A 15,806-nucleotide genomic window follows, 5' to 3' on the forward strand; every position below is an offset into this window, starting at 1 on the left:
AATCTGCTAAAATACAACTACTATTGCTCATCTTTAAAAGCATATTTTCTCACCTGCTTGGTGTCAACCTTGACTCAAAGCTGTTGGCCTTCATGGTGATAGTATCGGTAAACAGCACATCTTTTGCTGGAGATGCCAAAGCTTCAGAATGAGATAAGGATGGATGCATTCTTTGTTGCTGTAATCTTTTCAGTGTAGCGTAGCCAAAGGCATCTCTAGAACTTGTGTAACTAAAGTTACAATCTGCTAGACTTTTAATTGTAGCAATAGAGGGTGCTTTTAGGGACTGTGCTCTTCTAGGAAGTGTATGAGAAGAACCTGGAGGCACCAGGGACACTGAGTTTGATTTGGAGAGAGACAGATGGTTAGACTGTGGCATCAAATAGTGGCTTGTCTTAACAGTTTTAGTACTTACCACAGTACTCATACTTCCACAGTCTGTGTCCATGGTTGTAGCATCAACACCTACTGTTTCTCGTGAAGGACTTGAGCTCATTGAACTGATGCCACTTGTTGTAGTGTCTGTATTAAAACTTTGACTACGTATCTTCATATGTGAGCTTGTTGAACTTTCTACAACTAATCTCTCTCGGCTCGTGTTTTCTCTGTGATTCTCTGTACCAAGACACTTGGTGAATTTTAAGTCATTCTCTCCAATACTTGGAGTGCTACCAGTGTCTTCAATGTGCTTATTCCCAACAAATGAAGTTTCTAATTGTAATGTTTTCTGAACTGTTGATATGGGTGTGAAATCATCACTATGATTAAAGTCAACACTGGATGGCTCTGTAAGTGTTCTGATTCGCCTGTTGCTTGTCTTATTTTCAGATGACAGTTTCCCACCTTTTGGATCACTGCTACTACGATGTTTCTTATTAGGCAAAGTAAGCGAATTTAAGATACGATTCTTCACAAGTTTACTGGAAGCAAAGAAAGGAAATGAATTTTTATCCTTTATAGGTCCGGGTCGTTCATAAAATGCTGGCTCTGTATCTTCGTTGATGTCAAGGAAAAATGTACTCGTAGAGCTGCTGCCAAACCGGTCATCCTCCATTATGAACATACCTGATTGAAGAGTTGATTAATAAAATTATGTTAACAACAAAAAAAAAATGACAAAGTCATGAGACCTGAAATTTTAGAGTATTCTAAAGAGTCTTCCCAAAACTCAGGATAAAATTAAATGTAAAAGGGAGACCCGATCATGAATGCTCATATGATTGTTCATATATGAAGATAGCCTGGGGGACATGGTTATTTGATTCCCGACTTAAAACAGATCTCATCTAAAGAGAATACTAAAGAATAAGTGGCAATATAGCAATTCAAAGTTAGGCCCACCAAACAACAGAGTCAACCCTCAAAATCATTACTTAACTGTTCTACTAATGAATAAAATTAGTTTTTGCTGAACTTCTTTAAATTTACTTTTTTCCCCCCAACTCAATAAATTACATGAAGAAAAAGACATGTTTCAGGCACAGATATTCCCTTTATGTATCACAGCTACTCCAAAAAAATATTCAGAACAATGCAAGCTTCTGAACAGTAGTCATTAATTGGCATTAGCCTTGACAACTCTAACAAGGACAGTCTATGGGCCAAATTATATGTTGATACAGATTCTTAGTAGTTTGTTCTTCAAATCATAATAGGCAACAGAAATTCATCTTCTAAGAAATGAATTATCAAGTCTAAACAAAATATACTTACAGAGAACCAAGTCACATTCTTTTATTTTGATAACTAAAGTATTTTATTCTATTCTTATTTTTAACATCTCTGTTGAATAATCATAAATGACTTCAAATACATTTTGAAAGAGGACAAAAAAAATCTAAATAAATCTGCATGCTAAGTTATATCTCCATATTTTGTTAATTCTAAGATGCACATTTTTCACATTTGAACATTTCTCAAATCAAGATGCATCTTGCAATTAGTAGTATATCACAGTTTAATAGGCAGCTTTTCTTTTTTCTTTCTTAGTGGTACATAAAATATTGGTATACCTTATAATTTATGTTATCTTTGATTTGATCAGATATAATCCAATAAATATTGCACTACCCTTAAAACGAAGACCCATGTCATAAATTTTGTACACCTAAGAGCATTAAGCACAGGGCTAAAAACCACAAATCATTTTATACATAATTTAATTTCACTGTTTAATTAACTTTTAATATTTAGTGTTTCCCTCAAAATGAATATATGAAAATAATATCCCTTAACAAATATATTCTTGCTCAACAGAAGACACATGAATAAATATTTTCTTATTAGACTTGTCTCTTTCTAATAATCAAACAAAGAAGAAATAGTTCTTCCAGTTCATGGCTTATTATATACATCTGTATGTAGAATTTCCCATTAACAAAAAAGACTATTCAGAAAGCAAAAGTAGAGAACAATGTAGGTTGGTAGTTATGCTCTCTGTTATGAAAATAGTAAGCACTCTCCAAGAAGATGGTACTGCCAAATAATTATCTCAGAAAAAAGTAAATTAGGAATAAAACAAATACATTTAAAATTTGAAGTTATAAATGCAAATGTTAATTTTGACTTAAGTTTATACTCACTCGATGGTGCAGATTCACTTTCACTATTATGTCTGGAGCTAGTTGACTCTGAGTTCAAACTTAGGGTGCTTGGGATAGATGATAGCTCATTACAGAGTTGTTCCACATCATCTGGAACCACTGGCCAGAGATGTCTGCGACTGTGCCTCACTGCATCCCAGTTGTGACATTTTAGAATATCACAGCCTTGTTTGGTTTTGGCTATGAGTCCAAGCACATACACACATGTCCTGTTTGTAAAAGATGTAGTAATGACAGTTTGTAATTCCAACTTGGAATTTCTAAAACCACCATGGAATAATTAATTTGTTTTACACGTATTTGAGTTTTCTTTGAAAGCCATTAAAATTTGTTTTAGCATGTGGAAAAATAATATACTAAAACCAGGTAGGAGTAAATTAGCAGTAATAAATAACATGAAAACCATTGAATAAAAATAATAATTAAGTGAAATAAAAAGAATACCTTAGCAAACTTAGCAAAAGACCTATGTTAGCTTCTCTGGCATGAATTTGCAGTATTTGGACTATTTACAGCACACAAACCTAGAGACTACACTTTACTGTTTATTTGCAAGAAACACTTCAATATTATAATTTTAAAAATGGAGTAAATACTAAACAAGAGTTCCTTAAAATGTCTATTATTGCATTAAAAAATCTTGCATCATTCAGACTTTCAATGAATGGTTACGCTAAACTACAGTTCTGGACTACATTGAATCATAACTTACTCTCCCCACACAAACATTTCAGAGTAACAATATGTCAGAAAGATTTCTGAGTTAAATGACATACCCTCTGATAGAAAGAACCTCACATTGTTTTGAAAGTTTTAGTATATCCGGAATCACATTTTCTTCCTGTAGTAAATTGAGACCCCAATTTGATGAACCAATATTTCCCTAAAAGAAAACAAAAATCACTTAAGTCAAATATATTTAGAAGAGTAACTCTTGCAAGAGATTTGGGAGACTGCTAAAACGCAAACAAATCAACAAGTTTAAACTCATCTCTAGAAGGGAGAAAAAATGTGGAGAACAAAAATTTCAAGTAAAACATTATGAATTAATTAATGTTCTATTTGCCTTAGCAAGAAAACTGAAACCATAAAAAAATAGTGGAACCATCTATTCTTTGGCATAAAAACAGTATTTAAGTAGCAGGAACAATCCTGCCTTGGAACATTAAATATAAGAACAAGTTCCAAATAAAATCATTTTTATTTATTTAACATTAATAAGGAAAATGGAAAAGAGAATCTCAAAAATTACAAAGATCTTATTTAAGTGTTTATTACAAACCAAGGCCCAAAGGGATGCTTTCAGTTTTTTAATTTCTTCCCATTTATCCAAATCTGGTGTACGAACGTTGTGACAGAGTTCTGTAATAATATTCTGGAGAAAAGAGAAAAAATACTCTATGACTAATAATACAGTATCCTTTTCACATATTTCCTTATTCCTTAAAAGTTATTTAAAGTTTGAGTTCAGTTAAAAATTCCAAAATAATTTTTAGAGCATGGGTTCTAGGTTCATGCCTCTAGAGTTACCACTTATTAGCTGTGTGGCCTTGAACAAGGTCTTTAACTGCCCCATACCTCACTTTCCTATTCTCTAAAATAAGGAGAATAACAGCATGTGTCTCATAAAGTTCAATGACTCAGTGAATTACTACCTATAAAGTGATTAACAAAGTGCCTGGATTTATAAAAATTTGACCATAATTATTATTACTTCTTTTAAATAGAAAATAATAAACTAGGGCTTAGATTTTCCCAGAACATATTAGGTAATAACATTAAGCAAATTGTTTAAATTTTTACTGAAAGTTTTTAGAGCATTAATATAAAGATACTTTCTGCAATAGTCTTCATTGACATAATATAAAACACATTAAAACTACAGATATTTTTATGAAAAACAGTGTTCCAGATGCACATTGCTACAGAAAGGAACTAAACAGCTAGATTACTACTTTCCAGACACACACAAAAATTTCTTTAACTTTTGCTAAAATAAAAAAAGATTATAATTACTGAAAACACTTGCAAGACTTATTCACAGCCATTAAATCAGTGTACATACTATACTAAAAAAAAAATAATTGCTTGCATATGCCCATTACATTAAGTATATGAGAACAGCAGGCAATAAATAACAAGGAGCAATATATATTTTAAGTTTTGTTGCTCACCAAGGAGAATCGAATCTATATTAGAGTCAGTTTAACTTCCCAAGAAGAGGAAGAAGGAAACTCTGTTTTTTAATATGTTGTTTACCAACAAGTGAACTTCCCCAATAAACTATATAGAGAAGAACTCAAACCGTCTCTGGGTTGCTTACTCTACATAACAAGTTAGATATGCAAAAGGTTACACGTTAACAAATCAGGAACTTTGCATGCAAGTCAATAATATTTCTAAGGATTACAAACATAGAATGCCAAAACAATTATAAGACAGATGACTTTAAAAGCAATTATTCTACTAACTTCAAGGTTTTTAAGAAGATTTTGCAAAATAATATTTTTTAATGTATAATTGCTACTTCAATTGATTTTATTTTTGATTTTGATCAAATTTCTATTTGATTTTTTTAGTACTCCATATGTTCAAGAAACCCATGTCATTTTTGTATGCTATAAATACCTTCTGTAAATTGTATTATTTTCTCTATCATTTCTTTTTTTCATTTTATTTTATTAGAGTAGTTGTGAGTTTACAAAACAATCATGCACAATGTATGGAATTCCCTCTCCACCAATACCTTACAATGTTGTGGAATATCTGTTACAGATTATTAAAGAACACGATCAGACTATTAGCACTAACCACAGTCCATAGCATACACTTGGCATATTTTTTCCTAACTCTCCCTATTATTAACACTATGTATTAGTATTGTACATTTGTTATAGCTCATAAAAGAACACTTATATTTGTACTGTTAACCACAGTCCATCTTCCACCATTGTTCACTGTGTTATACAGTCCCATGCCTTGTACACTCTATGCAAGATAATATTTTAGCAGTATTAAGAATTCTTTTTACTATGATAGCTCTTTAAAATAAGCAGATTATTTTACCTGTACTTCCAATAAATGACAGCCTGTTTTGTGGTGGACCAGTTGTCCATAAAGATGTATAGGCAAGTAGACATGAGGACGCTGTAATCTAGTAATAATAAAGATGAATTGATATACCTATTGACTCTTTAAAATATACTAATTAAAAGTCTATTAATATTACATATTAAAGAAATAAAATTAGGCTTAATTCCCCAGAATAAATAAAAATATGAAAGTAGGAAGGGATGAGGATTTCTCTGAAATAACAGTAGCTTGTTGGTCTCAGGGTACTAGTAAGAGTGCTGGGGCTAGAAAGGTAGACTGGGCTAAGAGCATGGAGTATATCTGAATGTAGATGAGTAAGGATATTCAGCATGCTATAAATGCTATTGGAAATTTCGAGCAATTTTTTGAGGAGATTTTTCCTAGGTCAGTGTAAGAAATAGAACATACAAACACTAATAAAATTTAAAAAAATAAAGATTTATTACAAACTGGCTTTAAATTTGATATGTGAGGGCCAGCAATAAATTGATCCATTAACTGGACACTACCTTTGGTTACTCCGACGAACATAGTTATCACCATCAATAGGCTTCCGATAAGTAGTAAGTGCTTCATTAAGTTGTTCCTCAATCAAGTCAACATATTTTGAATTATATTCCTATAAGATAATATTGATTTAATTTTTACAGAATCATTTAATAATGCTGCTTAATGACATTCAGTAATATGTCAGGGACTTAGCAAATCTTGATAGGAGAAAAATGAACTCATCTTTAGGAAATTAAGAAAATTTCTGGAAATGTAGAACAAGGTATTATGAATGCCAATTTCTATTTTACCCAAAAGCTTTCTGCTTATATTTTCTATTCCCTCTTCAATTAAAATTTTGGGGCCCAAAAAAGTAAACATTTTTTCTCATCTTATTTGAATCTCCTTTGCCACTAAAGAAAAAAAAAAAGCTTAATATTAAACCCTTAAGATATTCACTAGAAACTTTAAAAAGAAAATTAACTGAGTTCTACCATTTTAGTACTTTTTCATAATAATCATTCCCTTCTGAGTTAAATAAGATCAAATGTAAAAAATGTTTCCTACTAAGACTTGAAACACCAAGTTAAACTTTTTAAGCTAAGAGTCGATCACACTGCCATCTTTATTACAAAAGCTTTCCACTTAAAATACTGGGACTTTGGCCCAGTGGTTAGGGCGTCCGTCTACCATATGGGAGGTCGGCGGTTCAAACCCCGGCCTCCTTGACCCGTGTGGAGCTGGCCCATGCGCAGTGCTGATGCGCGCAAGGAGTGCCTTGCCACGCAAGGGTGTCCCCCGCGTGGGGGAGCCCCACACGCAAGGAGTGCGCCCGTGAGGAGAGCCGCCCAGCGTGAAAAGAAAGAGCAGCCTGCCCAGGAATGGCACCGCCCACACTTCCCGTGCCGCTGACGACAACAGAAGCGGACAAAGAAACAAGACGCAGCAAACAGACACCAAGAACAGACAAAGGGGGGGGGGGGTAAGGAATTAAATAAATAAATAAATCTTTAAAAAAAAATACTAGAAGGAATCAACACTACCTCTTTGGAGAACAATTTTAACAGCATTAAAATTTAAATTCACATATACGTTTCAATTCAGGAATTATACCTGTTGAAATGGATCCAACAGATTTATGCAAAGAATGCCCAGCAAACACTGTTTACAAAACTAAGAAGTTGAAAACAATCTAAATAGCCATCAATATAGGAATGATTATATAAACTAAGGTACATTCATGTAACATGCTACTCCACAACCATTTAACAGAATGAATATATCTAAATGTACTTCTCCGAAAAGATCTCAGGGATATATTATTAAACGAGAAAGTTATACACAGTTATTAGTGGAATGAACTCATTTGTATTTTTAAATAAAGAATATGTACTTACGGATGCACAGAACACTTCTGAGTGTATATGAAAGAAATTATTAACAGATATCACCTTCAGAAAAGACAGAAGAAGGGGGATAGGGAGACTTATGTTCTTCATCATTTAACATTTTAGACTGCGTGTGGTGGATAACTAACTCCCTACTTACAGTCTCTTTTCCTGCTCTTCCTTTAGGATCTATATTTACTTTGCGATAGCAATAGACAATTTAAATTATACTAGTGTCACTATATATTTATTATTATTGTATTACTATTACTACTACTACTACTACTATTATACCCATCACACTCTCTTCTGTACATGAAAATCTCAGTACAAAAGTAAAATTATTTCAAGCTTTCTATAGGAGTAGTTATATCCATGTGGTATTACCCAGTTAATATTTTGACCAGTGGCATGCATTTAGAAAATACTAGCAAAAGGGTGGGGTTATGAATGTTAATCATCTTGAAGATTCTGCCCAAAAGGACATGCCTGGAGGAGCAAGGAACCCTGCTGATGGATGGCCTTCTAGCTACCAGGAGGTATTTTAAGTAGGCAGCCAGAGGAGCCACTGCCTTTGTCAAGAGAACAGCAAATGAGAGCTTCCCAGTGGTGATGTCTTTGAAGAATCCATGAAGTGAAAGAATCAACATTTGAAATCTCACACACTGGGAGGTGTTATCTAGGGTTAAGTAACAATTTTACTAATTGAGTAAGACTGCTCCTAACCACTCACCCCTTCTCCCAAACCATCTACTCCAAACATGGAAAGACCCAAAACTGCAGCTAGTAAATGGAGGAGGGGAATTAGCAACAAAGAGTGATAAAATTGACCATATCGTCTTTTCTACTGTAGGTCTCTAAATCTGTATCAGGCCTTGGCTGGGGGAACTTTTTAAAGCAAATGAGATTAGAATTTTAATATTACACTCATTTGAATGTTTTATTACCTTGGAAAAGAGACTGTTTACTAGCTGATAAGAAAAGATTTAAGATCTGCCCAACTTTCATTTAGAGGCAGGGAGAAATGACCACACAGAACAAACTGAACAGTACAGTGGTCAGAAAGAATAGTTAAGTTCTATTAAGTATATAAACTCTTCTGAGTGCAGCTTGTTTAAAAAAAAAGTTATTGATAATTAAAACATCAAAGAAGAACAAAAGCAACTGCAAAGTAAAATGCTTTGAAAAACAATATATTGTTATATCTATAATTGGCAAAGGAATCCATGATTCAGAAGATGAAAAATAATACACAACTGTCATAATTATGTGATGTGTTACAATGATTTAGCTACAAGTTTTTGCGTCATGAATATAAGTATTCATCTACATATTATGATAGGTCTCTATCCTTCTTCCCCAGTTCTATCCTTACAGAGTTAACAATTATAACAGAGGCAGGCAAACTTTTTCTATAAAGAGCCAGAGAGTAAACACTGTAGGTTTTGCAGGCCATACTCTTATCACAACTATTCAACTCTGCCATTGCAGAGAGAAACAGCCACAAACAATAAACAAAAAAGCATGGCTATATTTCAATAAACTTCATTTATGAACACTGAAATATGATTTTCATATAATTTTCATAGATCCTGAAGTATTAGTCTTCTTTTGATTTTTTCCCAACCATTTAAAAATGTGAAAACCATTCTTAGCAGGCCATATCAAAATAGGTGGTAGGTTAGATTTGGCTCAGGGGCCACAGTTTGCTGATCTCTAATATAAACCAATCTCAAGTATAAACTTGTCCAAATAAAGTAATTAATAGCAAACTGAAAGAGGAAAAGAATTTACATTTAACCAAAATTTGTGAAACCAATTAGTCTAATTGGTAGAAAGTACTAGAAAATAGTGGTTTTCTGGAGTCTAGAAAATGAAGATGCAATCAGTCTTAGATACTTTATAACTTGTAGTATCCACTTCTGTGTTCACACCAGCACTAAGAGATATTTTATGTGTGCTGTGTAACCAGACTAATAAATTCAGAGCTGCTCTCTAGGTTGTTGAAAGAAAACAGTAAAAAGATTTCTTCCCTCTTATCTTCAAATTGATATACATATTCCATCACAGAACTGTCTACTTTTCTCACTGGAAGAGTTACCTCTATTTCTTAAGACTAATTTATTCACCCGTGCTTTTGATAAATTCCTCTCCCTTGCCAGGAATTCATTTCATTAACTATGCCCTCCCTCTTTTGTATTGTTAGCCACTCCTTCCTCATTAGCTCTTTCCCCTTGGCTCATAGGTGCTAACCCTTTCCTTAAGAACAAAAATGTACACACAAACAAGAAAGAACAAAAACAGTCTCTCTCCGTTCATCTTGGCATGCCACAAGCTAATAGGAAAAAATCAAATGTTGTGGAAGGAGCACAGGCTTTGTAATTAAAGTGCCCTGTCCTGCTATTTTCAAGTTCTGTGATGTGGGAAAAATTAGTTTACACCTTTCAATCCCAATTTTTTCATTTGTAAAAGCAATAATAGAATATATTTCATAGGGTTGTTGTGAGGATTAAATAATACAAGAAAAGCACTGAGATCAATGCTAAGCAATCAATACATCAGTTCCCTTCCTTTCTCCCTTTCTCTATTACTTTGAAAGAGTAGACTATATTGTATTTAGTTTTTCACCTCCCATTTACCACCTAACCACATGTAATTGCAATTCAGCTTGTCTATACACACCTTTCTTCTGACACTGCTCTAGCAAAATATACCAGTGGCCTAACTCAAATTTAAAAGCCTGTATTCTAGCATTTGTCTATGTGACCTCTCCAAATCAGTACCACTGGCCACACCTTCCTTTCTGAATCTTCCTTTAGTGATACCATTCTCTCATAATTTTCTCCAGTGTCCTTTTCTTCCCTTAATTAAACCAGAGTTTTTTCTAGGGTTCAACTTTCAGTCTTCTCTTCCTTTGTGTTCTGTACATACTCCCTGATAATCTCATTCCTTTTGGGTTTCAACTACTACTACACACTGATGACTCCCAAATTGTGGTCTTGAGCAAAGACCCACATTTCCAAAATCTTCCTCAATACCATCAATTGGTCACCCACAGGCAATACCCATTCAACATAATAAAAATTCATTATACTCATTGTGCAAAGCTCTTTTTTGTAATCACAATCTCTTAATGGTGATTCATTGTATATATAGTCAAATTACAAACCTTAAGATTCATTTTGGATTCCTCATCCATTACATCCAATCAGTCCATAAATCTGGTCCATCTTATTTCAAAAATATCCAGAAAATGTATCCCTGCCTACCCCAACCTCACCACCACTGAAGAAGTTCAGGGTCTCATCAACTCCTCTATGAAAACCTGTCTCAACATTCCTAGATTTCCCTTTGACGATTAAACTTCCAATTCTACATTGCAACCTCACACCTTTCTAAAACTCAGTTCTGACTACTGACTATGCTCACCTTTAAACACTTAAGAGTGATTCCCGTCTACCTATAAAACTGATACCTCTTAGTATGACATAATGTAGCTTACAAGGCCTTCAACTACCTAGCTCTAATTTACCATTCCAGCCTCTTCTTGCCAATCTCCTTTTATCCTTGCTCCAACTGCGTTGGAATAGGACTTTCTATGCATGTCTATACAGTTTCAATTATCTACACAGATATATTCTACTCCCTCTTTTTTGAATACCCTTCTCTTCTAATTCAAGACCCACTTCAAATATCACACCCTCTATTGAGCCTATCCAATGTTCCTTTTGCTAATCCCTAAGACAGAATCATTAATCCTTCCTCTGTGTTCCTTTTTACATTGTATATGCCTTCATTATTGCAGTTACAGTTCATGCCAACTAGGTGAAAGCACGGTGCCATAGGTGCTAAGCAATTTCCTAACACTATAATTTGTATACTAAGACAATCAATATCAGTATGGTGGATTGGCTTAAATAATCTTCTATTTAGGAAATAAAACTTACATCATCTTAATTCTCCAATTCATCCATTATTCAAAGACTCCATGTCTGAAGGTGTATATTTTAAAGTGACAGTATTTTTCAAAAATGAGAATCTCTTATGAGATATGGCTCAATATAAGCAATAAAATAATTTATAATTATTTAAACAAAGGAGGGGAAACAGGTGTATCAATGATCTGATACGTTGGAAAATCTAAAACTCCTTTAGTATTTGCACTGGACACGGAATATTTAGACCATGTGTTTTCAAGACGCTGACCTCATAAGTAAACAAACAAACAAACAAATAATGAAGCCACCGTTGGTGACCAGCTCAAGAAAGGCTAGGAAAAGCTGTGTAAAACCTTCAACCTATCCCTTCTTATTAGGTTTCCTTATTACCTCTGACAGCAAGAAGTTTGTTCTCAGATTTGAGTAAAGTAACACCCAAAAATGATGTTTAATTAGATGATTATATGAGCTTGGGGAAAATAGTTTTTAATCTTCCTTCATTTAGCAAAATTATTTTAGTTTTAGTTTAAAAGGGTTCATGTAATCCTGTAGGCTCTAACAGGAACTCAAGAAGAAAAGAAGCTACTAAATTATACTAGTATATAACAATATCAATTAAATTGAAAGCAAAATTTCAAGAGAATGCATACTAAGTCAACAGTTCACTATAAAAGAACTGTAGTTTTTAATGGATGAAATATTATAAAAAATCATCTTCTAAATTCACAAATGTTATTTCCCAAACAAAAACTACAAATTGAACCTTAATCAGTAAGAAGTTACCTTGTGCCATTTTTCCAGCTGTTTTGCTACATAACCTCTTTCATTCAGATAGGAAAACCCTTTAGGAATGGAAAGAAATCTGTAAATTAAAACAAACAACAGTTTAACATTAAGTCCAAAAAATGTTTAAGGAGCTAAAACACTTTGGGAATTGCTCACTCCTAGCATCTCCTAAAAGGTCAACTATAATTTGACCTTTAATTACAAATAAATTTTCACAATGTGAAAACCCAACCACAATAAAGAAAATGTTATGAACCACATGAAACATAGAACTACAAAGGAAACATTTAGGAAAACATCAAAAAAGATAGAGTTCTGGTAATAAGTGATGTCCAGTGTTCTAAAATAGGACCATTTTCAGATATCAAAGAATAAACTCCTTATATTTAAAGTCAGTTTTATAAACACCATCAGAGAGAACACAACAGAAAACAAAACTGCAAGAAACATTTCCTTAAAATTTACCTCAGGAGGAGAAGTAAGCCCTTGTCTCCAAGGTGGGATAAAGCTGGCTTCATCTGAATAAGAGCATGAAGATTGGCCTAAAAGAAATGATTATTAGACAAATTAACAACTGCACAAAGATAGCAAGTTCTTTTGTTTCTACAATTTTCATCTTATAAACCTTATAATTTTGCATAATTGCCTATTACAATCAAATAATTTAAAACAAACTCATGTTTAAATATTGTTATTTAAAAAATGAACCTTCACCTTGTCTTCACATGCTTCATCAAGAATATCAAGAGCTTCAGAAGAAATCGTTTTGTTTTTATCATGTAGCTGAGTCACCAGCAACTCAATTCCCCAATTACTGAAGAATTCAACATTAGCTCTCAGTAATACCCTTAAGTGTTTTGTTGCATACAACCTGCAGGCCTATAAAGATAAATGAAAACATTACTAAAACAATTAACAACAACAATAAAAACATCACCTCATCATAGATGGTCTATTTGATTGATGGCCATCTCTTATTTTTACATACTTTTATGTATAAAAATGAAGACATACTTCCCATTCTATCTAACTGCTTCTTCACCTTTATGTAAATATATGGGTCCCACATGGAGTTCCTTAGGGGAAATAAATATTTAAAGTAATCCCAATTCCAACGCATATTCTTAAATTTATAATTAAATTTACTAGCTAAAATCTATAAAATATTTAATTAATTGGTTCTACTGACTATGCTATACTCACATCAGTGGCTGCAGTTAGAATTTTGGAAAGGATGACTCTAGCCAATCCATCTCTGCTATAGTCCAAGCTAGAGACTGTCAGTTTCAGCAAGTGATCTTGGTTTTTTAAGGAGCAAAGACTAAGGAGACTAAAAAAAGGAATGAAAATAATGGATGTTAATAAAAAATACTGCATTAATTCATGAATTCAATAAACATTTCTTAATTCCTGGTATAAGCAAGGTATTTTTTAAAGAAAGCATTTAGTGACAGAGATCACATAAACAAAGGTAGCAAAAAGAAAAAAATAAAAACAAAGGTAGCAAAGCATCACAAGAGTTCTAATTATATTTTATTTTTCCTTGTATTTTCATAAAACTTATCAAAAACATGTACATAAACTAAAAAGTATATCATTTCCAATGACGTTAAAAATAAAGTTAGATATATAGTGACAACAGAATCTATGGATGCTCACCATTGGAATACATTGCATTTTTCCAGCATTTTAACTCCATGGGGGTGGCAAGAAAGTGTACCAATAAATAAAAAGTAGTGTTGACTAAGAGTAGTCAATAAACCATTATTCTGAAGACTTCTTTCAGGTTTCATTCCAGATGAGGTATTGAGCCACTGAACGATATCTTTTACTAGATCTTCTAAGTATCCTTGCCCATCCTAAAGGAAAACAGATTGAGTTCATGATGGAAAAACATTTAGTGCCTTTAATTAGAAAAAGTCAAGTGGAAAAACTTTAATGATGATGATGAAGTTACTAATAAAAGATCTTAATCACTGAGTAGTCATTGTTTCTAATCCCATTCAACACAAAGCTGCATGAAGATGGTATTATTTTCCATACTATAGATGGGTAAAGTAGGTCTTACAGAAGATAAAAAACTTGCCCAAAGTCATATAATGAGTTAGTGATCAATCCAGAATTCAAAACTAGGTCTGAGCTCATTCCTCTACATTTCCAAATGTAGCTTATGCATATTAGAAATACAAGCATAACAGTGGGAAAAATGCAATAAAAAACACTTGCCCTGGAAAATATTCAGAATGCTTACCTCCTCAGACTCAAGAAGGAATTCTGTAAACTGACAACCCACAACAGTGAGCTGCTTGGACTTGGCAAAATCCAGATCCAGGTTGGCATATAATTTACTGCTGGGCTTATAAAAATAAAGTAGTCTTCGTACAAACCTAAGATCAAAATAAAATTAGCAACAAAGTAAGAAACCAAACAATTATTTTAGAATTGTAACAAAAACTTATGACATAATAAGACTTAGTACATATTTTGAGTCTGTACCATGGGGTAAATGACAAAAAATTTAATAAGCACCTTTGATAAATTTCACCAAACCAAACAAACAAACAAAAAATTCATTGTAAAGGATACCTTTGTGGAATAAGAATTTTATGGTGAGATGCGTGAGAAAAATAGTACAGAAATGCTGACAAGAAAATTACAGATACAACATAGCTAGAAGATAAGGTTGTATAAATATGAGGAAGCCAGCTGGATATAAACTTTCTTTTATCGTATTCTACAGAAGAACTCTGTAAACAAATGTTGCCATACAATTTTGTCAGTATTTCATAATTAGGCAAAGGCCAGGCATAGAAGTTGCAGATAAAATTTAGGCAAATGAATTTATGAAATAATGGGTACAATTTATGTTATTTCAAAGCTATAATTTTCAACATTATGTTCTAAGCTTCCAATTAATTTAGTTCAATTCAATTTTCTGCATTAGGGGTACCAGGTCCAGTATTAGGAGGTGGGGAAGCAAAGGTGAATGAGACATCTCTTCTAAAAGAGTATGAAGTTCTCGAGGAGTGCTTTGTTTATTTCAGTGTACTTTAAATGTTCTATATATTTCTCAAAACTTTATATAGACATTAAGTTAAATATCATGAATATAATCAAATAACATTATTAATTCCATGAATTTCTAAAACAGAAAAGTAAGGGTCTATCATCCAACGGGAATGTACTGGTGGTTGGTTAGTTTAAATTCAGAAGCAGTTAAAATGCGTGGATGTATTAGAGAACAGCACAGCAGTTCAAAGCACATGCTGTATTAGCATGTTTTATAAAAAATGTGGAGAACATCAACTTGGTAAATGTTAGAGGAGGGTAAAGAGAAGGAAAAATGAAATAGCCCTCAAAGCCAGATGCTAGCGGATGTGGAAATGTTATATTTAAAATGGTCATCTAATTTGAAAGGGAAACACTCTGTCCTTGTTACATTATCCTCATATGCCAGGGCTGAGACTAATACACAGTTGACATTACTCCAATTTGAGAGAGTTTGATCT

General features: G+C 33.1%; 1 protein-coding gene across 4 annotated transcripts in view; it reads right to left on the reverse strand.

The window, feature by feature from the left end:
* The window catches only part of RICTOR (RPTOR independent companion of MTOR complex 2), a 156,433-nt gene that overhangs the window by 24,520 nt on the left and 116,107 nt on the right, over positions 1–15,806 (reverse strand). For all 4 annotated transcript variants that reach the window (XM_058308178.2, XM_058308164.2, XM_058308169.2 and 1 more), the window contains exons 20-31: positions 14,549–14,684; positions 13,957–14,156; positions 13,501–13,627; positions 13,012–13,176; positions 12,763–12,839; positions 12,295–12,373; positions 6,206–6,315; positions 5,670–5,757; positions 3,886–3,978; positions 3,380–3,486; positions 2,583–2,812; positions 54–1,065 (exon numbers count right to left, since the gene is read on the reverse strand). In XM_058308178.2, the coding sequence (XP_058164161.1) occupies positions 54–1,065; positions 2,583–2,812; positions 3,380–3,486; positions 3,886–3,978; positions 5,670–5,757; positions 6,206–6,315; positions 12,295–12,373; positions 12,763–12,839; positions 13,012–13,176; positions 13,501–13,627; positions 13,957–14,156; positions 14,549–14,684 (2,424 nt within the window). The remainder of the gene's footprint in view (positions 1–53; positions 1,066–2,582; positions 2,813–3,379; positions 3,487–3,885; positions 3,979–5,669; positions 5,758–6,205; positions 6,316–12,294; positions 12,374–12,762; positions 12,840–13,011; positions 13,177–13,500; positions 13,628–13,956; positions 14,157–14,548; positions 14,685–15,806) is intronic.

This window comes from Dasypus novemcinctus, chromosome 2, assembly GCF_030445035.2.
Source record: "Dasypus novemcinctus isolate mDasNov1 chromosome 2, mDasNov1.1.hap2, whole genome shotgun sequence".
NCBI classification, from domain to species: domain Eukaryota; kingdom Metazoa; phylum Chordata; class Mammalia; order Cingulata; family Dasypodidae; genus Dasypus; species Dasypus novemcinctus.